At 41.5% G+C, this 27065-nt stretch overlaps 1 protein-coding gene across 13 annotated transcripts in view; it reads right to left on the reverse strand.

The window, feature by feature from the left end:
* Positions 1-27065, reverse strand: part of ITPR2 (inositol 1,4,5-trisphosphate receptor type 2) — a 259828-nt gene that overhangs the window by 75088 nt on the left and 157675 nt on the right. For all 13 annotated transcript variants that reach the window (XM_086885021.1, XM_086885019.1, XM_086885012.1 and 10 more), the window contains 2 exons: positions 1872-1980; positions 133-320 (listed from right to left, as the gene is read on the reverse strand). In XM_086885021.1, coding sequence (XP_086741147.1) covers positions 133-320; positions 1872-1980 — 297 coding nt within the window. The remainder of the gene's footprint in view (positions 1-132; positions 321-1871; positions 1981-27065) is intronic.

Raw genomic sequence — 27065 nt, forward strand, 5'->3', positions numbered from 1 at the left:
ACATTTGCATTACAGTGGTACATATTCTAGTGACAAACTTCACAGAATTCACACCAAAAGGTTTCTCTTTACTTGTCTCCAGACCACATGCATCTGAGAATCAATATGTGAATAAGCAGATTAAATAAGTACCTGTGTTTGTGTATTTCCACCTTCGAGCAGTGCAATACCGAGCAGAATGCCTTCTGAGAAAATCCTGTCATTTCTGGTGTTCACTATCACATCTATGACCAGCTCTGAGGCACCTTCTTTGTCCAGGAGGCACTGGATATCAAACATGGTCACCCCAGACTTATCTGCATCTTGTCCCGAAAATCCACCTGCAAATCAGACAAATACACAAATACCATTCATGTTTTCTTCACACACATATATGAAAATGAACCTATTAGTAGTGATAAAGCACACAATAGCAACATAATTCTGTCAGGTAAAATTCCCTTTGATAAAAACAAGATATTTGTAAGAAACTGCAATGTTGCACTCTAAGAATAAGAAATAAAACAAATCCCCAAGTCATTGTTCTGTCATGATATTCAGACAATAAATAAGTTGGAAAGGACATGGATTTGTTCACTGAACCCTTTTTTAATTCCACTGCTGCATACACTAAACTGTGACTAGGGTCAGTGCTCTGAGACCCTTTTAAAATCTGCTCTTCAATCTCAGGTGTATTCTACATTAAAATTGTCTTCTGGTTATGGGTCTGACTTTCCAGCCAAATGCTTTTGCCAGCTCCTAGATCATCATCATCATCTACACCATCATCATGATGATGTCTTCTTTAAGAACACAGACTTGAGTTAATCCAAATTAAAGGTGTGGGTTGAAGAAATCTTGCTAAATTGTATTAGCTCATTAAATCAACCACCTTTTATTATCACAGATGATCATCTTTCCTGCTATACTTACTTCTCTAAAGATGTAACTGTGCCTACTTCATTAGTAAAAATACAGTATTGCTTTAATCAGCAAGTACTACTTTGATTAAGCTGATTAAAATTCTTCAGACTTTGTGATGAAGCCACACACACACTTTTTAGAGAGAACTAAAAAAATAGTAAAATTTCAGTCTCTTGTTTGTTAAAGAGTGAAATTGGCATATAGGGTGTTAAGACTGCAAAGATTTTCAGTGTCTACATTGAAATAGTTAGAAAGGAACAGCTCGGTAACATCTGCAAAAGGTGACAAATTGGGCATGCCTTCAGTGTGCACTGGAAATGCAGTTCTGACCTGGCTCTATACCTAGCTCCAGCCTAATTTCCTATGATATCCATTATTATGGGTTTTCCTAGAAACCATCCCGCAGTAACTTCCTGTGGCTTCTACAGCAGAATGATACAAAAACTTAGGTTATAATGGACCTACAGAGATCTGAAATCTGATACTGAAACTTCTTGCTCACAGGAAGATAGGACAAATTCATCCAACTCTTGTCCAGTAAAGCTGTAACAAGAACTGAAACATTCTACAACCTCTCAGGAAAATCTGCTCCGTTGTCTTTTGTGAGTACTTTTGTGAGAAGCTTTTCCTTAGATCTTACCTTTTTCATATACCAATAAAGGATCTGGAATGTCAAAACATTCTTTAGTTTCCAGAAACAACATCATGTCTCTTCAAAAGTTTTCTGCTTTGCAGAATTTCTGGATGGGGAATTTACTGGTACCTACTTCGGTACCTCCAAATGCACAATCTGAGAGAAGTGTGTGCAACTTAAAAATAGAGGAGTCTGATACTACCTCTCTTCTAAGTGCTTACAGAACATGTTTGATTTATTTACCAACTGAATGCCTGGAGCATGTCCAATGTGCCTATTACAAAAAAATGGTGCTGCTAATTTTGCTCTCTTGAAATGATGTGTGTTGATTTACCTCCCACTTGTGCAGTTTTGCTGTAGCTGGCAGACAGGGGCCCATTCATACCACTTCCATATTCCCCTTTAAAGTACCGATACAGGAGGATTTTCCTTAAAGTGTTGCCCTTTAAGAGAAAGATAAAAGAAGAAATGAGAGTTGTGGCCAATTTCCTTTGTTGTTTGAAAAGCAAGCTGTTTAACACAGATACATAATTTAGTAGGTCTTTCCATTACAATTAGTAAGCAAACAAATAGGAAAGTTGTCCAGAAAACAAATATCTACCGGTCTTATCTAACAAATACCAGGGGAAAAATTCTAAAATAGTGTTGTATAAACTTTTTTTGAAGTTTGTTTTAAACTTATTGATTATAAATAAAACACCTCCACTTCAGTAATTCTGACTGGCTATTTGTGAGATTGTGTACATTGAAACAAGCTCCACAAATAGCCAGTGCTCTGCAGTCAGTGTGTCTGTGCCCTACCCTGCCATGGCAGCACTTTCTTCCTATTTTCTGCATCTGAGTAGTACCACTCCCTTTTCTCTGATCTCAGATAATCCAGCTGATCATCTGAAAGAAGCCACATCACATAAAATATTAAAACGGAGATATGACATTTGATAGAACAGCTTAAAAAGCATTCTCTGTATCGCCTTGTTCCTTGACTTCGAAAACCACAACCAGTCAAAATTTGCATGCAGCTCTCTGAAGATCTTCCCTTTCATTTTACTTATGTTCTGCAACACAAGACATGCTGGATTGAGAATCAGGAGTACCAATTACTTGGCATTTTTATTTTGCCTTCAGTCTCCACAGAACACCTGCAGTCAACACTCAGCTCTACAGAGGCAGAAGGTGACACAACAATTGTAGGTGTATATGTAACCTCAGATTTCATAAACAAGAATAAGTAAGGTCTCTAATGCTCAAGACAGAAGGAGGAAATGGGTCACTTCAAGAGCTTGGCAGTAAAATTAACATTTTTTTCCCCTACTTTTACTAAACTGCTGGTTTTAATGAAAAAAGTTCTAAAAAATATGTGCACTAGAAGCATTCTCAGCATTCAGCAGCTCACCAGTGCCTGCACATTAGTGCAGCAGTCAAATTTTCAATCAAACCATCTCTTTGGCCTGCAAAGACAGCAGGCAGTGGGGAAGCAAGTCCCAGGCACTGTCACACTCCCACTTCTCTCTTAACTTGGCAATATTTCCAGTAGCAACCACACACCACAAAGGGACTGCTTCATAGGCCTTGAAGACAATGGCCTTGTCCACCTGAAGAAAGTGCCAAAATGCAGGACTTTGTGTGCTGCCTGACAGCACCAACCAGCCATTCTTCCCTAGTTCTCTCTTTTTGATGTTTTCATTTGATAATAGTCTGCACAGAATCCCCTCAAACAGCCAAGGAAAGTACAAAGCCTACAGTAAAATATGAAAAGTTATAAATATAATAGTTACAAGAAGAATAAGAAGTGTCACCTACAAGGAATTTAGTGGGTGGGTTTTCCAGGTGAGGTTAATCCAGTGCGCTCTACACTACAGAGGAAGGCAAGGAACCAGAAGTCTCTGAGGAATTCACAAAGAGACACATTCCTTCCCAGCCTGGTTGTGATGAGGTTTAACCTGGAGCGGTACAGTAATGGACAAGGTACAGTATCCAAGCTCATAAGCAATTATAAGGTGGGCAAGAGCACCAGCTCCTCCAGCTCAATGGGGCTGGGACCAAAATCCAGTGTCTCATGGCAAAGTAAACCTCATTTTCCTCATCTCCTGAAGAAGAAAAACATATTATTGATGGGAAAAGAGTTCCCACCAAAACTGATAAACATGGGCTGAGAAGAAGGCTAAAGTGCCTTTTCAAGCTCTCAGGCATATATATCATAGAATCATAAAACTGTTACACAAATGGGATCACAGAGCAGAAACCCTTCCTAACTTCCAACTAGGACCCAATCCAGAATGGGCACTGCCTTGAGACACGATCTTTTCCTCAGAAAGGCTCGCATTTGCCATAGCACTTGACTAACCACTCAGTTTGAGTCAAGCTCCTCAACCAGCAATCTATGCAGTCTGTTGATGACTAATGGTAAATTATATAAACAGTCACAGTGCAGTCATGGGAAGAAACACCAAAAGCCATCTATATATAGTTAAGAATACTACCTGGGGTCACAAGCTCTATTGTTCTACCAAAATAGCCCTTATTTTATCAAGAAGAATGTTTAAAACCATAACATAGCTTTTGACTAATAAACTGAGTGATTTAGCACTGGGGTCTGATTACCTGGAAGCAAGTAACTACCAGCACATCTCAGATCTTCCTCCTGCCTTGTTACTGTCAAAGACACTGGGGGATATGAAGATGTTTCTCCAGCTGGCTACAGAAAGGGGAATCCTGCTCCACCCATGTCCAAACTAAGGAACAGATTTAATTTCTTCTTCCAAGAAGTCTTAATTATTAGGATTCCTGCTCTCTCTCAACCTCCCATGAATACAGACAATAGCTGTAGTTCCCAGAAGCCAAAGTGTCAAGAGTCAAGGATGCCGTGTTTGAAAGTCAGAAATGTGGTGGAACCTCTGCTTTGCCTGACAGCTGTGTCAGAAATGCACCCCCAGGCTCAACCCACATATTTGCAAACTCGGGATCTTCTTCTCCTCTGTGATGACCTCAGGCAGCCATATGACTTCCATGAGTCTTGTGAAATGAGCTGCCACTACAAAGAGAAGAGCCCAGCCACAAGAACCAGGGCTGAGAAACACAGAGAAATGCCCGAGGAATGTATCAGAAACGCCGGTCACCTCCAGCATGTGACTGTGAGCCACCATCCTAGAAAAAGCTGGAAAGACCCCGCTTCCAGAAAAAGTGCTGATCCCGCTGGCGTAGGTGTGTGGGAATGCTTTTATGGGAATGCCAGCAAACAGAGTCAAGAACAACCCCATCACACGGACGAGACCGGCTGCTGCCAGGACAAGCCAGACAGCCACACCATTGATGTCCTTGGAAATGGATTCCTAACTTAGCACAGCCACAAAATTAATGCTGCCCAAAAGCAAACGATCACAGCAGCAGCATGAATAAGCAGTTTGCTGCAGGTACTACTGACACTCGTGCCACTAAAGCAGAGGCCAAAAATAAAAGCACACTAGGCAGTGCAGTGCTGTATTCCCTGACTGCGTTTCTATACGAGGCAGAAGTCCCAGCCTTCCAAGCTGAATCTCTCCCCTGCTGGTTACAATACACTTTCTTTCATACCTCTTATTAGGGTATGGAAGTGACATGTAAACATCACTCAGCTGACTGCAACCCTTCCATAATGGCTAGAACATTGTATAGCTTTGGAAAAAAACACAATGAAACATAACAGTCTTATTGTTGCCGATGAATACCACTGCATTGTCCCTAACAAAAGCTAGGATAAAGACTGAGGACACAAGAAAGCAACAACTGGATATTGTTGTTGCAGTTTTAAATAGCTGGGGATTGACAGGCAAAAGTTTCCAATAGGGAATAATTATTCCAGTAGGAACATGTAGACACAAACAAATTCCATTTTCTCAGTCCGTATTTCATTATACTCGTTGGCCTTTAAACTTGATTTAAATGCCTTAATACAATGGTTTATTCACTTGCCCTCTCTGAGCCCGCAAAAGGCTGGTTCCACATGAGGATGGGCCAGGAAGCAATGGCTGAGAGAGGTACCTAAGGCTTAACATATCTGCATCAGCACCAGCTCTCCCTATTACATCACCAAAACTTATGTGTCCTGCCTTATATAACTCTTCACACTTCTTAAGGAATTGGAATTATACATATGATGTTCTGGAGGCTGAACCAGAGGGTCTGGTGATCTCTTCTGATTTTCACCCTGTATTAAATTAATGAAGTGGAAATACTCAGATTATCAGTGATTACACAGAAAAGGCAGCTATATCCAACCACTATTTCTGTGATGCAGTGGATGATGTTGTGAGCATATTTCAGCATTAATCCAGGAAGAGGCATGAAATTATTAGGCTTATTAAATGTTCATATTTGAATAACTTGCAGCCAAGTATAAAAGAGGAGCTGTTGGGAATCTCTGATCAACTAATACAGAAAGTTTGGAAGAGACACAAAATCTCAGAGAACTGTGAGACATGCAATACATTTCCAAAAGCAGCAAGGAATATTTCTTATACTTTTTTATGATATCCAGCCCTCTCCCAAGAGTTTGATATCAGTTCTGGGAGAGGCAAAGGAATGGCTGGTTTTGCATTCCATTAACACAAAATTAAAGAAGCTACTATATAGTGATGACAGTTTTAATATTGTCATCATTTTGTAACAATTGCCTCAATCAGGTTTGCCAAAACAGACCTTCTGAAACTTCTGAAGATTATCTTCTGCTTTTGCTAATAATGAAAATATCATTCTGGTAAAGTTTGATAAACTGTACAGTGTGACACAATCCCGTAAGGCAAAATTTTTATTAAGCCCAGAAGGTTAGTTATCAAATGGCTTAACAACTCAGTGACTGACAGAATTCAATGTGCAATTTAAAGCAAGAAATCGTAAACAAATGTAGGCTTCCAATGGGCAAACTCATGAAGTATGTATTGTCTGCCTCATTTGGGGCTTTTCTTAATAAAATGAAATAATACAGAAAATAATTATTAATTGTGTTTGGAAAGGACACACAAAAAAAGAGGGGATAAGGTCAAGTCACCACTAACAATTTAGGCATCATTTACTAAACTGACCAGAAGTAAACAATATGAGTGTCATTATGTCAAAGCTCTGTATGTCTTAATAACAATAAAATACAGAATACACAAAACACTGGAGGATTCTGTTCTAGGAGGTCACGACTTTGGGGGAGAATGAAAGGCTAGGACTAAAATCAGTACAATGACAACTCCCCAAATCACATAGTTCTGCAAAGGGTAACAAGAGCTGTTATGTGGGATTTGTGGGACTCTCTCACTTATTCACATGCAGCAGCACATTACTGTAGCAATACCACATCACAAGTTGGTGTCCATAGTTCAAGAAGAATGCTGACGAATTGGATCAGGTTTGGAGAATCTCCATGAGAATGATTAGAGAATAAAACAAGCCTTTTCATCAGAAATTCAGGGCTTTCAATCTACTGAGTTTATCAGTCTAAGCAGGAACTCTGTTTCTGACTATCTACATAAGAAATCTGATATAATGGATGACTTCAGTCTAAAGATAAAAGGTGCAAGACATACTGGTGAGAAGCTGAAAATGGAGAAATTCAGCTAGAAAAGAGGTAGAGGCAGCTGGGTTATTAAGTTTGAGGGTTATGAATCTTATTTTTATTTTATATAACAGTAGTGGCATTTAGCTATTGGAACAGCTTAAGAAGAGGTGTGATAGTCTGTACTGCTGGCAGTTACTAAACCATGACTAGGTGGCTTCTAAGAGAGAAACTATTTGAAGATCTTGTGGTCTACATTATGAGAACAAGCTGGGTGACAAAAATATGTCATCTCACATAATCTATGAAGACATCATGCCACCTTTTCCTGTAGTAAATATAGATGAGGTTAGAAGCCTGGTTTTCTATGAAGGCTGTTTAAAAGACACCTTCTTCTACAAGTTTCTTGTCATTATTTATAAATGAAACTTCTATTCTACTTGGTCTGAGTGCCTGTTTCAGGATGATTTTTTTGGTTGTTGCATTTGTTGTTGTTGTTGTTGTTTTTCACCTATTTTGTTTCCTTATTTCTCTTGGAGACAAAACATGGTGGGAGAAGGAGTTTTGTGAAAGTGGCTTCTGTGAAGATACCACGTGTGGTTTTATAACCTTTTAAATTATGATTCAACCTGCTCTTGAAATGCAAGATGACACAGAAATCTCCCCATCTCCAAAAGGGATCAGCTGAGGCCACGGCTACCACACGCACGGTGTTGCACAAGCACGGGCTTGGAAGAGAGCCCCGAAGTCTTGACTCCTATTATGTCCACAAAGTGAAAAATTTCTGTTTTCATGATGCCAGCAACTTCCAGGGGGCTCACAAATTGGGGGAAGTTGTTTGTTTTGGGGAGTTGTCTGTTTGTTTTTACACAGAGTGAGCTTTTTCTTGGTTTTGATCTTTTTGCAACAAGATGTTTTCATAGCCAACTGATAGTTGAAAGTGATATATTTTCACCAATAAAATATGACACCCAACAGCACAGTTATTTGCACACTGGGGAGTTTATATACCCCAGGGAAAAAAAGCACTTTCAAATATGAAGTTGGGTCCAGCTGGTGTCCAGTTCTGCTTCCACTAAAATTAATGGAAGATTTGCCAGCAACTTAAGTAAGAGAAGGAGCAGACACACACTTTGCCAGGCAAAAGCATTTTATCCAAGTCTAAAAAGAAGAAAACAACCCAAAATATGCACCAGACTTCATGACACAGTTCTCTTAGGAGAGCAGAGCTGGCCACCCACACCTCTCAGCTGTCTCTCATTAGGCAGAGACACCCCACATTTAAAATGTGCCATTGTTCAATCCTACACAAAACTGGGAGGAATCCCACTTGTCTCAATACAAATTGCCTGCATTACAAATACTAACTGATAAACTTGAGACTGAAACTGATGCAGAGATAACAAGTTCAGATTAAAAAAAAAACAAGCACGACCTTCTTTAAAACCAAATTACAGTTGTTCTAAAAACGAGTTAATTTTTTAAGCAGTCTTTTAATTCTTCTTTCCTTTGCAGTTCCAGGTTCCATAGAAAGCTGGAAGCTTAAGTGCCAAACTATTGCAAAACAACTGCTATTGCCAGTCCGTTTTCAATATGGATAGGGAAAAGAATACTGGATACACCACAAAAAACCCCACAGGTTCTGCCTGATAAGCGTCCAATTTTGCACCCTGAAGAAACTCAGGAAAGCATCATATTAAGAGAAAGATTTTTTTGACAGTAACTCTAAAAAGTGTCTCCACTAGGAATACAGCAGGAGAGAAAAATTGTTTGGGTTGGTGAAAACCTCCGCATTGGGACATTTAGACTTAGACTGAGAAGAAAACACTTTGAAAAACACAGTTTGATTTTGTAATTATATAATTTTTCTATTGGGCCATAAAGTATAAGTAGCTGATGAATGGGATTTTTTGTTTAAATACCAGATCTCTAGATATGTATATATGCATTTATATAGAGAGAGAACAAGTCTTTGCTGTGGGCAAATATTATTGTTTATATCTGTCAATTGTGCATATAAACTGTGCACTTACAAACTGGGTCATGTTTGCACCTCTGTAATTTTTCCTTTCAGACTTCCTCCAGTACAAAACAAAGCACTGAGACACACAATAACTCAAGTTCTCCGCCACAGAAGGAAAACAATATAAGATTTGATCACGATTATTCCGAAGCATTTATGAGTACATCATCAATAACAGACTGTAGGAAAAGACCAGATCTGAGAAGCACAATTTTCAAAGACTAAAATTATCTAACTCTTATGCTGCAGGGGGTAAACTTTCAAAGTGATGCGCAGGGAGTTATGCACACAAATCCTATTATGTTTAACAGGATTTCTGTGTGGAACTCCTCATGCTCAGCAAGGAAAAAAAAACAAAACAAAACTACCCCTAAGTGCCCTAATGTGAATATTTACCAAAACAGATACTTAATTTCCAGATGCATACTTATGAGCACTACTGTGCTTTGACGTTTCACAAACAATTTGCAACAGGTAGCAACGGAGAATAATAGAAGTGGCCAAACACCAATTTCATGACATTATTCTCTTTTGCCATGTTGCTATTATGTTGAACTTCAAAGCCAGAGCATTACAAATACTTGATTTACTAGCTAAGGGATGATCTGCAGATGCAGTGCCTGCCCTGGTTTGGATCAGATAAAGGAGAATCTTCACCTGTTGGCTCAGGACTTTCAAATTGGCTCAAGAGACACTTCTGCATTTCAGTTTTCTAGTCATTTTTACCTGCCACCAGCTCCACTGATTTCTTGACTTCTTCCTCGTGTACTAGTAAAGATCACAAAATCATAGGATGATAGCCTGGTTTGGGCTGGAAGGGACCTTAAAGGTCACCCAGTTCCAACCCCCTTCCACTTCCAAGTTGCTCAGAACCCCATCTAACCTGGCTTTGGACACTGCCAGGGATGGGGCAGCCACAGCTTCTCTGGGCAACCTGGGCCAGGTTCACAGGGAACAATTTATTCCAAATATCCCATCTAAACCTGCTCTCTGTCAGCGTAAAGCATTGCTCTTGTCCTGTCACTCCAGGCCCTTGTCAAGGGTCTCTCTCAATTTTTCCTGTGGGTTCCCTTCAGGTACTGGAAAGCCACAATGAGGTCACCCTGAAGACTGATGATGACACTTCAGAAATTCATAATTTGTACCTATGTCACTGCTTACCTTTGAAAGAACCTATGCAATTCCTAAACCAGGCTATCAGAATTATTTTGCAATCCAGGTTATAGACTTCTGGAAATTTTTTTTTTGGATTTGACATGAATTGTTGGTAGGACTAATATAATACTAAATGAGTCCTTCTCATTAGATCTTAATGGTTTCTAATTTTACTGTGTACATGCCATTAAACCGTGTCCTGTGTCGCTTTCTCCAACTGACAGAAATGTTCACAGTTAATATGAATTATTCTGTTAGAAGTGCTCTATATGTCTATGAGAAGATATGATATGAGAAGAAACTAATTTTCAGCATTCTTGCAAAATATTCAAGGGGCATATGAATTGTCTCAAAACAATCCCAAGACCAAGTCAAAACTGACCATTTTTTCCTCCAGTGCCACTCACCTCTGCCTGAACACCACTGTATTCAACACATGGAACTGCCAGATTCTGTTTTTCCATGATTTAAAGACGTGCTTTGGACAATGATCAGCAACCCTGTATCCAGAGTGCCCTGACAACCAGCCTGACAAAATGACCAACACACCTGGCACTTCTGAGAAACGCCTTCTGCATTCTTAGATGGGAAGCAAATTGTTGCTGATTTCTTGGATTTCAGGAATTAAGGGGAAAAAAACAGGTGTGCATATGTGTTTGTGTCAGTCTCCAAACATACTTGTGGCTAGTGCAGAGGAAAACAGCTGGTCAGAACATACTCCAGCAGCTTGCATCTGTGCAGCACAACAGGAACAGTGGAAGGGAACCAACCTTGCAGCAGTTCAGAGCAGCAGAAATATTTAAAGTGTTATCAATGGTGTGTGGAAACATTGTCTTAGCATCCACCTTGCTGGAAAACCAGTACAAATAAGCTCCAAAAAACGATCTGGGTGTGGTCAGGATACAGCGGGAGATGTCCTAAGTGGTGACTGCAGTGATGTGCAGATTGTCTCTTCACTCTGTGCTGCACAGCATGGCAGGGAAAACAAAGCATCCCCCCCTCCTTTTCTAAGCAGAGAGCAATTCCCACCTGGAACAAAGCCAGCTCCTGCACTGGTTTCACTACATCTACGAAATTAGGTGGCATTTCAGATGAACAGAAAAGTAGAGCAAAGTTAGACAACACTACGAGTCTAGTGCTTTATTAGCTATCCATTTTGACAGGGATAATTTGAAAATATTTATAATTCATGTTCCCCAGTTAAAAAAAAAAATATAAGTATCAGCTTGAATAAATTCCCAGTATCAGGAATTTGCTATTCATGTCAGCTCTCCCAACTGTATAATCCTTTTCAGGATGATATCAGGATGATAGGTGGCACCTGAAGTTCAGCACCTAAAGTTTTGTGCTTGTATGAGAATTCCAGTTTATATTTAAAAAAAAGTCCAGAACAAAACCAACCACCCCACCATCACACTAATTTCTACTGCTCCTGGTCCTGGGAATAGTACTTGGAAGTGTGAAACCTGTGTGGCCAGAGCCAGAGGGCCAGAAAAAAAAAGAAAAAAGAAAAAAGACTCTTCAAATATGTGGATGGGGTTTTGATTGTTAGGAAACCAAATCAAAGTAGTTTCATCATTTCTAGGAGCCTGACTAATGTCTTTGATTGCCAGAAGTAGCAATTATCAAATAAATATTAAGCAACCTCCTCTGGTAGATCTGTTGATTTTTGTCAGATCCTTGCTGCTGACTCTCAACAAGGACAGAGCTGCTGACACTTGGCTGTCACCACAAGGAGCCACATCTCCTCTTCCTCAAACAGAAAATCCACTCCCAAGTAGCTAAGAAATAATGGCAATACAGGATTAGGAGGTAAAGCCACACCAGAAAGAAAGGACCCCTTGATCAAGTATGAGAAATGGATCATCTTGTGACTAAAACAACTTCATTCATGATCTGAGCTCTTGCTCCTGCCCTGGCAAAGATTGTGCTGCCACAGAGAATAGCTGTGCTCTTCGATATCCCTGGTGTTGAGCTCCTGAGGAGGCTGGAAGAAAGGCCTTTGGTAGGTTTATTCCCTAGCAATGAGGAACCAGGTCCTGGCTCAGACCCTGGGCTAGGCCAGGCTACCTCACCTCCCATTAATGTCATTCATAAATGAGCAGGGTAAGAACCTCTCCAGGCTCACTCAGGGATTATTCTGGATTTTACCCACTGATTCACAAGCCTGCAGTGACTCAGTGATGGAGCTGGTCTTTCTTGACATTTCTGAACTTTTTATGACAGAGCTTCTCTTCCAAACAACAGACAGATATTCTGATTTTTGAAGAATAGTTTCACTAGGAAAAACCCTCTCTGTTTCCAAAGCAGTTCTCAATCCTCCCTTTTAAATTAGAAGCCAAAATTATCTTTTCACTCTTGGAGTCTAAAATTTCATCAGTTCAAACACGTAAACCCAATAACATCCTTTGAAGTCTGCCATAGAATTAATTCTGACTTTGTGCAACACTGCAGCAGAAGGTTCATAAACTATTTCTATTAGCCAAAGTTGCTGCGTCAAACTGAAATGTTGTATTAAGAGAGTAACATTTTGTTTTTAATAACTTTCAGAGATATACTAGCTGTCACACCAGAGTTCAATAGTTTCTTAGCTGTCATCTTATTTCAGGAGCAACAACAATTTCTAAATGCTAAATTTCCCAAGACCGGAAAAAGTTATCTTCTATGTTCAATGGAAAAAAACCCAGAAAACATTGAAGCTACTCCATAACTATTTGAAAAAAATGACCAAAATTTATTTGAAATTAAATCAGCAGTTCAAAGGTACAGACAAGGGGGAGATGAAGTCACATTTCCATTAGCCTGTCTCAGCTTTTCAAATTCCCACTACTAAAAGACAGATTCATGTTTATATAAAATTTAATATGCAAGTTGTTCACCCATAATATTAAATTGCCTCTTTATATTTAATATTTGCTAAAATTGTGAAGTTATTTATCTCCCAGATAAGACTGCATCACATCTACATTAGCTATTTCATCATACCAGATCTTAGCATATATTTATTATGAAGATGTTGCCATTATAATGCATAAGTGTCTATTGCTTCCAAGGAGAAATATACTATCACTGGAATGTTCCTACATGCACAGCATGTAGCTATGGAAATACAATGTCTTAGACTTTAGAGGTGTTAAGTACAGCACAGATTGACTGGGAACCGACAGGAAACCTGCTCTGGAGGTCCTGTAACAGCAATTTTTTTCTCCTGTGTTTCAAATATCCCCACTCCTGACATCTCTCTGATAAATGCCATGCAACATCCTAACATCAGGGCTCAACAGCATTACGAAAACCAAGAAGAATTTTACAGTTCCAGTAACTGGGAAATAAACTGCACAGGCATGGCACCAAGTCAGTGCTTTTAATGAACATAAAACAAAACCCACCAACAGTTTTACAGGCTACAGAACTGACTGTTTAGGCTGTTCTGATTATTGCTAAAATCATCTGTTATGAACACAGCAAAAAATCTTGAGAAAACATAGAGTAGGGTAGGAAATTACATAGACAAAATTAGTGCTCTAAGTTGGGTAAGTGACACAGTTTGATCCAAGTCCTATGTTTTCCACAGGTTGCTATTTCCTAGAAGGCTCAGAGAAGTGCTGGGAGCACACAAAGGTATGGAAAACTCTGGTATTACAGATTGTGATTGCTCACCTCAAGAAAGATACAGCAAAAGCACAGCAAAGCCTTAATGGGGTGGAGTTGGGGAGGCTGGGAATTCCTGTCTCTTCTCCCACCCAAAAAGTGTCCCCCAATGGAATGTAAAGAGGATCGATGAAAAAGTGATAAAGAAGTAACTGTTAGCCCACACATAGTTAGATGGCCATGGGAAGTCACCAAGGCCAAAAATTCAGCAAGACTCAGAAGAAGTTTTGGGCATTTCTATAGACAACAAGTAAAACTAGTTACAATAGCAAATGTTAAAAAAACAACTATGGGAAAGAAGACAAAATCTCTTGCTTTAGGGCCCACAGATTTATGATCTTACTGTTGAGGATTATCCCAAGACTTCAGGAAGAATAGAAAACTTGAAGTCTCCCGGCAGTGGGGGTTCTTAGACCTTCTGAAGCATCTGGTGATGGCCACACAGCGAGAAACAATCCTCTGGTCTGACCCTCTTTAGCAATCCACATGTGCTCAAAAGAGAGCATTAAGTGTACCGAGTCTATTTTTATTGGATCCAAAAAACAGTGCAACCCAATGTAGATTCAAGAGGAAAATGGTTTTTATGAAATCTCTGATGAGGAGACATGCAGAACACTACAGTGACCCAAAATATCAGCTGGAACCTTGACTCCAACAGGCCTAACACAGAACTGCCATAGCAAGAAAACACATTACCAAAATCCAAACATGAAAAAGGTCTGCATTTCATCTATCTGATAAATACTCTTAGCAAAATACTACTGGTTTATACAAAAAAAAACCAAAACCAAAACAAACCCAAAACAATGGTAGAAACACTTCAGTTTTTGAACAAAGGCAGCTTCTTAGAGAGAAGCTCCAGGCTCCCTTCCCCAGTGAGACATTCTGCTGGTGTTGACCTGGGGACACACACTCACTTGCTCAGCCAGGTGACTCCAAATTCTCCTTTTCACTCCCACACAAGACTCAAACAAGTCCAAAGCACCTTATCCTCTAAGGCACTGAAGAATGTCTCTGCAAGGCAGAGACAGCAACAGCATCAGCTGTCTCAGTTCTGATGACAGCCTATGAACACCAGATCCCTCATTTAGCCCTAAATAACACTGACCAGAACGTCACCATTATTTAGTTCCTTTAATTAATTACCTCTTTGCAAAGGCTTTGTTACATAAATTAGTGCCTTTCTGTCTCCCTGTAGGTCCACTTCATGGTGAGCTTTCTGACTGCAAAGGACTGAGTGTCACCCAATGCTTCCGCCTACACACCCAATGTCCTTTTCTGGCCTAAAACTCCTTGTAAGTAGAAGCAAGTATTAGTACTCTAACTGTGGCACCATGAGCTGCTGAGACTCAGCCAAAAGCTTGACAGATTTATATAGTGCAGAAGGGATGATGCAGGAGACTAGAAGAGGATCTGGATTTTGTCTCTCCTGCTTTGCTGTCCTCCATCTTTTTTCTTCCTCCTTGTCCCCTCTGAATTTGCCTTTTTCCTCCCTATCCCCTGGCTGTACCAAGGACACATTATAACCCATGTGACACTTGATTTGTAGCTTTTGCCCCCCAGTTACTCTGGTAATCAAGCCTCTTGTTTAACAAAGCAGCTCTGGAGGAGACCGGGAAAGGGCAAGTGAACATTTGGGAATGAAGCATTGGGTAAAAAGTTGAGCCTTTTCCTTCTCCTCCACACTTGAGTCACCAAGCCAAACTCTCAGCAGAAACACACCTGATGATTCACTATAGCAAAAGCATTGGAACTGACAGAATAAACCAAGATGAAGCAAAATGATGTCCAAAAAAAATCAGACAGGAAAACTTTAGGATGGGAGCAAGCTGGCAGATGAAAAAGTTCCAAGCATGGCAGCTGGTTCTGAAGAGAATTTTCCTCAGGCTTTGGTACATGCAGATAAATACCTCAAAAAAAAAAATTTTAGATAAGAACAGAAACTCATCTTAATGAACATGCATTCTGCAAATCAACAAGGAGATGGGGAAGGAAGTAGGATAATTTTTGGAATCTAATCTTAGACTCAACTACAAGAGAAGTCAAAGGAAATTGAGTATACCAAGCACTGACAGAGGGGACCTAGATGAAAAAAATGCTATTGTAAACCTCACAGCAGGATGTTTCTGCAGTGTTAAGTAGAAACTTTAATTTGGAATTTGATTGCTGCAAAGCCCTTAACATTTTTAGCACAAGACTTAGGTTTAATTTGTATAGGTCCGAGCAACAGACATATTTACAGTGACAAAGGTGTTTTATTTTGTTTTCACTAGCAGAATGCTCAAATGGCTAAAATGAAAATGAAATTCTATTAACAAAAAAAAGGGGAAAAAAAAGATTCAGTGTCTTTTTAAAATTACCTGATGTTTAAGGCAGACTAAATTGAGTCAGTTTCTGGAAATGTGCGTGCTCTGACCTGTGTGAAAAGGCTGCCGAGGGACTGTGTACAGGCAAGACAGTTACCATGGATACCTCACTGCTTTAGGTGTAGAAGCTTAACATTACAAACAACTTTGCAGCATTAGGCTGCCGGCCTCATAAAAACACTGCAAAATAACAATGAGCTCTGAGATAACCATTATGATCTGCTTTGTGACATGCAAATATAAATCTTCTATCCTAAGGCAAAAGACAAAAGTAGGAATGAGAGGACATGGCCAGATCTTGCAGGCCTTAATTTACAGTCTGCTTCTGAAAGATGCTACGGTCTTTGGCTCACACTGATGATAATGGGACCTGCAAGCAGGCAGTTTGCCTCAGAATATTGTCCTCCTGCTTAAAGTTTTACCTAAATTAGGACTCCAGACTTGAGCCAACACAGCACAGGCAGAGGGAGATGCAGTCAGAGTCAAAAAAACACAATTATTTTAAATTTTTCCTTTAACAGTGCAAGTTACTCTGTAAATACTACCACAGGATTTATGGTATCACCCACACTGATTGCATTGAAGGACATGAGATATTACAATTCCCACATCCTTTCAAAAGCACTGGGTCTTTGTGGGGAGATGCTGACTGTGCCTGCTGGGCAGTGAGCTGTGTGCCTACAGAATACCCTCAGCAGAGAGAGAGAGGACAGGATATTTTTTAGCTCTACAACTGCAAGCCCATCTCTTGGCCTAACTACCACTGCACCTGTCAGACAGACAGTCTCAATGAGAGAAGAAAATCTGCTTCATACCATTCTAATAGTGGCAAAAGAGATTCACTCCCTCACACCAAACTATCTGACCTATTGATCCAACAGCCAACCATTTCTCAGACAGTGAATGCATCTGTCTCCTCCTTCACTCTGAGCAAAGGTTCACAGCGAATCACTTGAGGTGCTTTCTCCTGCTTCTCATATTAAATTACACACAAAAGAAGTTCAGGTGCAAGTGGGACTGGGGTTATGTTTCAGGGAATGAAAAATCCATCTCAAGGAGGTTTATGATTATTTCAAGTATTCCACAGCCAGGAGCTCACACAGATCAAAAGCAGAGCTCATAGCTGGCACTTATGACATTAATTAAGATGCTTCAACAACAAGATTATAGACGTATTTATTGTGAAGCTGTAATGGCCAAACCCTTCCATGAGGCAGGACAGCAGAATATTGTCCTGGGAGAGCTGCAAGTCACAGGCTGAGGAGCAATCAAGCAGTTGGAGCTGATGTGGGATGCAGAGAGGGGCATTCAGCTTGTGAGACTCAGCTAAGCACAGATGTGCATACCTGCAGTGTTTCATAAGCAAACAGCAGGTACCCCTCCAGCATTTTGCAGACATACCTAACAGAGAAAACTGGACTCCTTTCATGCTCTGTCAAATATTTTTGGCAGTGGGTGAATTCCCCTACACTGTAATTAATTTTGCACTGAAGGCACCCTGAGTTTTCGCCAGCACAGAACCATCTTTCAGCCTTCATGGCACAAATCAAAAGGGGCTCATCCAAATGACTGAAACCCTAGACCCGTGCCACAAGAGACCACTTTTTCAATATCAGGCTTTGTGCCCATAATTACAAGAACGAATAATACAGATCACATAAATGGCAAAGTAATTGATTCTATCTGCAAACCAGGTAGGCAGATTTTAAATAACACAGCACCAAAGGCCCACTTGGCTTGTTTGAGAGCGCTGTGGTTGCTCAGGTCCCCTTGCAGCTCTTCCCATCAGCATTTCTACTACAGCTACACAAGTTTTGTAATGATCAGGAGCAGGTGCAATGACTGGGAAACCTTTAAACCAGTAAACACCAGTTTCCCAGTGGGCAAGGGTGCAAAACTTCCTGCTTGCTCCGACTGATCCCACTGGGAACACTGAACAAGCAATGCTATAGCTGCAAGGGAATGAGGAAAGTGCAGCTGGAGTGATCCCATCATAGCTCTAATAACATTAGAAATCTTTTTACTGGCTTTAATGGGATTTGGATCAGGTGCAAAGGAAGGCACCTTACATTCCCCTGATCTGTTATTCCTACCAGCACTGCGAAACAACCAAATCCCAAGCATCTGTCTTTGCATGTCTGCACTCCATGAAGGATACAAACCCCCTACATCCACACACAAACAACCTCTACAGTTGTAAGACAACTTGTTTCTCAATCTGTTAATGAGAGGAATTAGTAAAGGAGGCAGGAAAAGGAAGCAAAGAATTAAATACAAATTTTTAACTTGGTATTTTCCCCTCTAACAATGTTGCTGTGTATTTTAAGCAAACAACCATCCAAAAGAGGCCTATAAGTGGCTAGAGCTATACTTACAATATTATTAATTTTAGTATCCAGAGACAGGGAAACAAAGTACTCAAAATGCACATTAAAGCCTCCCATGTAACAGAAATGTGCTGCATGTCCAAAACCACTGCTAATACTGTATGAGCTGCAAGAAACGCCACCTGATTCTTCTGGATTCTCACTGTGCCACAGTTTAATATCAAAGCGAGTATTTTAAAAATACTTCATTATACACAGTGTTGGCTGAGGTTTGTCACTATTTCTTGCCCTTCTAATGAAGAGATTAAGTGGATTTACAGGAAGACATAAACTCCTTAGTGTTTTCCTAGCTAAAGAATCCCACTCCTCCTCATTTAAAAGCTGCTAGCCTTGCTGTAGGTGGTAATTATGTTGAGGGTGAATTGCTGTGGTTTCTGTCTGGCAACACCCAGCACTGGCACATGCAATCCCCACAGTGTCTGGAAACAGCATTACATCAAACCATCCAAGCTAGTGGCTTACACAACCAGATACACCCCTTTGAAATCTGTCAGCTCCAGGGACTTGCTGTGTGTGCTTCTGCTTCTCAGACATCAGTTTTGTCACTTTTATCACACAGGTATCAGCTTCCATTAAAAATAAAAGTTGGAAGCATTGACCTTTAGCCTTACTTAAAATCTTAGGATGAAAAAAAAATAATAATAAAAAATCTACATATCAAACAGCAAAGAACTGCTAGATTTTAACACCAAATCTGACCTCTGTTCATAAGAGGCTGTGGGTGCATCTATGCATCACTATGGAGGGGAGCCTCAGAAAACAAGACAGCATCAGAAAGGGAAGCTGCAAAATTCTGCTTGTGAAACTAATTCATGAAATGGGTAAATCTGGAGCTAGCCTAGAGATCCCTAAGGCAGGGCAGCACTGCACACTGTAAGCAGGCACTTCCCATCATTAAATCTAAGAGGTATGGATCAGGTTCTTAATTAAAGTCAGTTCTGCTGGGATATCTGCGCCATCAAAATTAAAAATCACAGAGAAATCCCAAACAAGGCGTTCATATCTCCAGCCCTCAAGCAGCCATATCATACTATGTGAAGACCTGTGAATAAGAATTGTCACGTGAAATCAGTGGGAGCAGACATCAAACAGGGACTGCCCAGCTCAGAACAGCTGTATCTGCAGCATGGCAGTGTGCTAAGTAGGCAACAGCCTAAGCCACAGAATCACTGCATTTTCTACACGATTTGAAAACAAACATGTTGTACTTTAACAAGAAAAATTGTAACTATGTCCTTGGAGGATTGTTGTTCTGTACCAAAGAATTATTTCCCTTCCCTCTCCTCTCGTCCCCCACTTCCCTCCCCTATGAATTAGTAAATGAATTTCTGCCACAAACCCTCAAACCATATTCTTCCCAATCAAAGAGTCAAACGATACCCAAGAGAGCAAGGCAGCACAGAACCAGTGAGATCCTGCAGACAGCCAGACTGGGTGGAAAGCTCCTGTCACTACCACACACAGATGGGCACACACAGACAGCCTATGGGGGGAAAACAGGACAATACCAGAAAGAGGATTACATCCAAACTACATTGCTGGAAAATGTTCTCCTGCAACTGGACAGCTGAATCATCTCCAACCAGACCAAGAAAAAAAGATGATGTGCAACAAAAGACAGTCCATGTAATTTAATAAGTAAGCAGAGACTTGGTGTTTTCCTTTTTTTTATTTTTTAATTTTTTATTTTATTTTTTTTTATTTTGATCCTACACCACAAGTTTAGAAACAACTCCTTAAGGGCAAGGTCCATATTATGGGAGAATCCAGCATGGGCACTTATAGGCAAAACTATTACAATCTACATATATTTCCAGGGTAAATGAAGCCTGCAGTTTAGCTGAGGGACTGCACTTTGGTGTTTTAGCAAATGGGGGACATAATGTGTGCCTGTGAACTCAGACAGAATACAGATTCAAGAAGACAGGATTCTTATAATTTTTTTTTTTTTTTAAGACGCAGTGCTACAGGGGCTAAATAAAAAGCTTTTGAAAAAGTCATTGCACATAGCATGAGAATAAAGTGCCAGTCCCAGCAGTGGCCGCACAGCCGGCATCCACATTGTACAACAATCGCACAGCTCAAATCGTGACTATGAAAGGACGGCCCAAGCAGCAGGTGGGATGGAAGGATGGCAGGGGGCCATACCCAGCACCTCTCTCTCCAATCTCTCTGTTCATCAGTCATGTCACACGGGCTGTTCCCCTGCACAGAACATCCAGAGGAACAGAGAAACTAAAATGCGTGTCCCGGGCAGGGGAAGCAGCTGGCAGGCATCTGTAATTGAATTCCAGGAGGACTTGGGCTATTTTTAAAATTCTCTGTAGGCTGGCTTTCTTTTTTTTTTTAAACAGGTGAACATTTCCAAAACTCAACACAGTTTTAAAGTTTTACTGCCTACATCTCTGAGTTCCAGAGCCATGTTAAAATCAGGCAATAGCAGCAAAGCCCAGACAATCAGAACCAGATTCTAAAACTCTGCACCAAGAAGGGTAAAAAAATAATCAGTTTTCTCTGAAACTGTATATTTTAAGCATAAAGAACTTTTGTCTTGAAGTGCAAACACAAACCCTCTTCTACTGTATTTATACCCTACAGGGACACTGATTTTCTAACAATGCCAAAATAAAACAAATGTCATTATTTATGTGCTGTGCTTCTGTAGTATCTAGTAATCCACAGTTCTGAGGGCACATTGGTATTTAAGGAATGAAGCCAAATAAAATGTGGGCTAGAGAATGAGAAGAGTTTTGCTGTTTTCTTTCCATAAGTGGTACCTGAATAAGGTGATTCCATTTGACCAGTCAAACACTTTTAGCACTGGCAGAGTCCAGCAGGACTCCTGTCGTGCTTTTGTTCATAAGCAACCTGACCTACTCAAGCTGTAGTAAGAGCTTTCCACGCCTTTGGAGCTCCTTTATCTCTGGTAACGCCTGTTAGATGATAACCAGAGTCCTAATATTCCCTCTCCACACCCTGGGAGAAGAACAGCCCTTAATTCTGAGAGGAGGCCTGGTGGTAATCTCCAGCTGTCGAGACTTTGAATCTGCTTACCTGTCTGGTAAACTGGTAACCTTACTTCCCCTGTTCATGAAAGGCAGAGTCTGGCACCACTTCCATACCCATCCTTGGAGGGATCAGCAATGGATGGTTAAAGGACCTGAAACACAGCTCAGCATGGCTGATAGGAAGCAGGAAAAACCACAGACTGCTAAAGCTGCAGAGAGGAAAAGTTCTCATTTTGCTCACAACACAGTCCAGTCTGAGCTGTACTCATTTATTCTCTGAGTTGCTGCAGCAAGTTAAATTCTCTGATGGTAATGAGCAGTCACCAACTGCATCACCAACTCATTAAATCAACTCAGTATCCACTCGTTAGCAAACACATTTCTACTCTCTGGTTTTAAGACTCACTGGCTAGCAAAAGCACAGCGTATTATATTTGTTGGGGTATAATTTCTATTATTTTTTTGTTCTGATTTGTGGAAAATGATCCTTATGTAGCAGCAGCATGCCTCCCTCTATTTTGACTGTGCTAGATTATACACAAAACCTGTTACTTTTAAAAAATACTCAGAAGATAAAGCCAGGGATCATTTTTCAGCACTTTGCAAGACAGGGTTATGTAACTATACATAACATTGTATATTTAAACATGGGTCTGCTGTATATAGAGAGGTGAAGAGAAAGAATAGAGGAAAAGCAACAGAAGGGAAGAAAAAAACCTCTCAACCACCAAAACAAAATACCATTTTGTGATGCTTATTAATACAAAAACAACTCCAATAACTTCTTCTTAGAAATACAATAAATACAGGATAATAGAATCTGTATCATATAAAGTGATATTATTTGTTGAATATTCCCCAGACGCACAACCAGTACATCTGATCTTATCAAACAGCACTGGAGTTTGTTGCAAGCACAGCCTTAAAAATGGCTATTTCCTCATGGTAGTGCTGGCAGGGGAAATGTTTAAGAGGAAAATATTTTAACTGCCATGCAATCAGACTGCCTGTAAGCAGTATATTCTGACCCTTAGAAAGTAGGGGAGATTTAATACAGCTCAAAATTTTGGAGGGTTTGGTTTCTTCACAGCTTCTGGGCAGCACTATTATTCTTTTCAAGGGTAAGACAATGAGCATTAGCTTCCATCAGAGGAGGAAAGATGGGATTTCAAATGGTACTGTGGAGAAATGGTGAATGCCGCAGGGTAGGGATGGGGATGCACTTGTCTTTCGGCTCTGTTATGTCAATGTGTTCTTCAGATGGCTATCAATAAAAATTATTACTTAAATTTAAAGCTCCACATTTGGTGGGTTTTTTTCATCCCCACAGTCACAGGACCTTTTTTTTAATTTTTTTTTTTTTTTAAATTTTTCTTTTTTTTTTTTTTTTTTTTTTTATCAGAGGCCTGGATAAAAGGTGAGAGGTAGATGGCAAGAACATCTGCAGCTTCACGCAGGCACCTCAATGCAATGCCACCGGGGAGAGTCACACACTAATTTATGGGTACTCCTCACAGGCCACCTGCACTCCTGCATCCTCTGCCAAGCCCCGCATCCCCCGATACGGGGAGGCTCCTCTGCTGCCTGCCTTCCCGAGGCGGCGGCGGCAAGGCGGGAGAGGGGCAGGTTAATAAATCCATCGCTGTTCACGCTCTCGCGGCGAGGCGGGGCAGAGGGGATGCAGCCGGGGCTCGCTCCCCCGGAGCCGCTCCCGCCGCGTTACATAAGGCGCAATTGCCGGCTCCCTCGGGCGGCGCAGGGGATGCGTGCTCCATGCAAATGCAGCCCCGCAGGAAGCTCGGGAGCCATTCCCCGGCCCCCGGCGGCGGGGCCGCGCTCCCCGCGGGCTCGGGCCGCCGCTCGGAGCCAGACGCTGCGCCCATTACATAACAGCGCCCGCGCCTCCCCCGGCAGCGCCGCTCACATGCGCCGCGGTCACATGCACAAACAGCTCGGAAAATCGCTGCCCGGCCAAAGGCGATTACAGCACCGGGGCCGCTCTGAAAGGTGGAAGCCGGCGCCTTGCACTCGCCCGCATCCCCCCGGCACAGGAGCGGCCCCGGGGCACGGCTGGGACGCGGCTGGGACACGGCTGGGACACGGCTGGGACACGGCTGGGACACGGCTGGGACACCGCTCTGTCCGTCCTACTGCCAGGGCTCTCACCCAAATCACCTCCTGACACGTGTGAGGAGGGCTGGAGCCCCTCCTGTCCAACGCGTGGTCACCACACTGATCACTCACACAATCCCGGGATTGTTAGGGCTGCAAGGAACCTCTGGAGCTCGTCCAGTGACACAGGAACGCGTCCAGGGTTTTGAAATGCCTCCAGTGTCATCTGGAGGGATTTTCTGCAAACAAGACAAGGTGGTACTTGATAATGGATATATATATTGGCTGTTGGGGGTAAAACATGCTCCTCCCCGTGCCAAAGCCAGATGCCCTCCAGGGAAGTGGGTCCCTCCCAGTGTCACCGTGTGCAGGTTTGCATCCCCACAGGTATTGACAGATATAAACATTTGCACAGATGTGACAGCCACGGGTCACAGGTGTGTGGGATGCCCCAGGTCTCCTAAACAACATCCATCTCGCTGCCTTGGAAGCTGGTAGCCACCCCACCCGCGCTGGGCAGCAGTACCTGTGTGCCCGGCACGTTTTTAGGGGAGGGGCTCCATAAAAGCTCTTCTGCTTTGTCTTTTGTTGGATCACCCCCTTGGGTTGCAGATTTTTGGAGCCACCTTGACCCAGAAATCCTCCTGCAGGAGAACAGGCATTGCAAATCAAGTTGGCCAACACAGCAGGAAAAGTCTCTGGAGTCTGTACAACTCAAGAAGCAGATTCTTTTATGTATGCCAACGTTTCAGCAAATTTCTAAAAGCATGTTTTTTTCCAATAGAAGCCAACTTCAGAACAAAAATTTACACAGTAAGCCAAGCCTAATAAATTAATATATTTTTTTTTTATTTTTTTTTTTTTTAGATTTCATGCCATTTTTTCCCCCAACAAATCCCTCATTCACAAAGCCCAGGAGTACGCTCCTTGATTTAGGGAGGAGAAGATGGGCACCCTGCCAACCTGCAAGGTTCTGCACTGTCATATGCAAAGTCCTGCTTCCACTTTCAGAGAGAACTTCTCTCAAGGTGAGTCACTCAGTCCTCTGGAGAGGAGCCCGAAATGGGAGTGAGCTTGTGCTACTTAAAAGTTCCCTGTGCTGCACTGACACGTGCCTGTGGTGGTGGTGCCTCCCTGTGCAGCAAGCTCAGGGCAAGAGGCAACGCTGTGCTCAAGTAGCCTGGCAGGGGGAACCTCAGTTCCCTTCCTCTGTCCTTCAGCAACCCTCCCCACCACCAAAAAATCTAGAATTACCAAAGTTCTGGGCCTAAACACTGCGCTCACCGAGTCAGAAACAAGCATTAGGGCAATATGTCTGTTGACCAATCTCAGGGGAAAAAATAAGATAAAATAAAAAGACAGCTTCCCCAGGGTGGCTGTTGCTCAAGTCAGATGGGCAGTGGAACTTGTTTTAGCTGCACATGTGCTTTCCTAGCAGGAACGTGTGTGAAAGAGCCCCTTTGTGCAGGGCTGCAGCTGCCTGGTGCTGCTTTGCCACCTCCTGTGGCTCTGGAGGCCCCTGCTGGAAGATGGAGCTGGACCGGCACGGCATCGGCAGGGGCAAGAAAGCAGCTGCTTTTCAGCTGCAAATTCAAGAGTTGAGAATCATGCAGAAGAGGTTTGAGAAAACTCTTTTAATTTACTCTGATTTTACTACCTCACGGTTCTTGCAGGGGGCAGAGCCCCAGCTGGCTCAATAGTAAAATCACACTGAATAGCTTAGCAGCAAAACAGACAGATAGTGATCAAAGTACTGAACTTAAGACACAGAAGCCATAAACTGTGGGGTAGATCAAAAGAGAACATCATTCCAGCAACATTTCCTTTCCTGCTCCCAAATAAAGTCTTTCTTCAGCTAAAAATCAGGAAAAAAAACAGAGAAAAAGGAAAAAGTATGTGCAAAAATAGGAAAGAGAAAGTTTAAAGAGACAAAAGAATATTTTCTTTAGTTTCAGATTGTTTATAGTTTAAAAAATAGGTTAAATACATGGTGAATTAAAGTATATATCAAACAGTTGATTTCTTGGGGTTCTTAAAATTTTTTTTGCTTTTTTATTTTTTTAAAAAGGGAGTAAAAGACCTGCATTTAAAGTAGCCAATGTGCTAGAATTTGTTACTGAGTTAAAACAAGCTCTTTCAGTATAGCATATATGGAAATAATCCCTTTATATAAACAGCTTCATCTAAGTCAAGTGGCTCCCTGCAGACCACACTGGGGACAGCAAACCCTTCTCAACACCCTGGCTGAGCATCAGGTGGGACTCCAGGAGGAGCCAGTTCAGCTGCCACCTCCCAGCCCTGTGCCCATGCACAGCCAGCACTGCTCTCACCTGATGCCCTGCACAGGCACAAATAGGAACCACTTTGCCCAGATTTCTGCAGTACAAATTACTCATTTCTGTCTAAGCACACCCCAACTCTAAGTAATCTCCTAAATTTGCTGCTCTCACTGATGTTTTGGGTTGTTTCGGGTTTTTTCTTCATGAAAACATTTCCCCACACAGAACAAAAATCCAAACTCCAACAATAAAATCTGAGGTTTCCCAGGCATGATGTAATTTGCTGTAAGAATACTTAAATGGGAAGGAAAAGAAGAAATGGTTCAACTTCCATTTTTCAAACAGCCCCTTCTAAGTCCTTTATGGTTGGTTTTATTGTGAGAATTATCATTACTACAACAAAGAGCCAGCAACAACCAGGACAAATTTAAGAAAGACTGTGACATATAACCAGAACAATCCTCTATGCCATTCTGGGTGAATTTACTGACCAGCCCCCACTTTATTGCTAGCAGTGAATTACCACTGTTAACATCTTCTGCCTACAAAAGCAACCTAGTTAAGTGGGTCTCCTTGCAAATTTAAGAATACTCAGGCTGCACAATCTATTCTTCAGGAACATTTTTTCAAAAATGTTTAAAAAAACTGTTAAAGAACTTCCCAACGATATGCAGGGCTTTCAGCATTTGTTTAAATGCAAAGATTTTCATTTTTAGAGAGCCACAGTCAAATATTTGTATATTTAGAAGAGTTTGGTTTCTTAAAATGCTGAACTGCACCCAGTAGAGCAGCCTGGGAGGAACCTTAGAGCTGGGAACCTCAAACTGGTCACAGCTGAGAAAACACCTGGTTCAAGGGAAGCTTGTTGTTCCTCTGGAAGCAGTAAGGAGTCTTAAAACTGGAAGACCTGAGAGTCAAGTTTATATAAATTTCTTTTGCAGCAGAGACAGGCAGACTGGTACCTAGCCCTACTAGATGGAGGGCTAATGGGACACAAATGCTACTGTAGGACAGCTAAGGAGTCAAAAA

Source organism: Cyanistes caeruleus, chromosome 4 (assembly GCF_971803275.1).
Source record: "Cyanistes caeruleus chromosome 4, bCyaCae1.hap1.1, whole genome shotgun sequence".
NCBI classification, from domain to species: Eukaryota; Metazoa; Chordata; class Aves; order Passeriformes; family Paridae; genus Cyanistes; species Cyanistes caeruleus.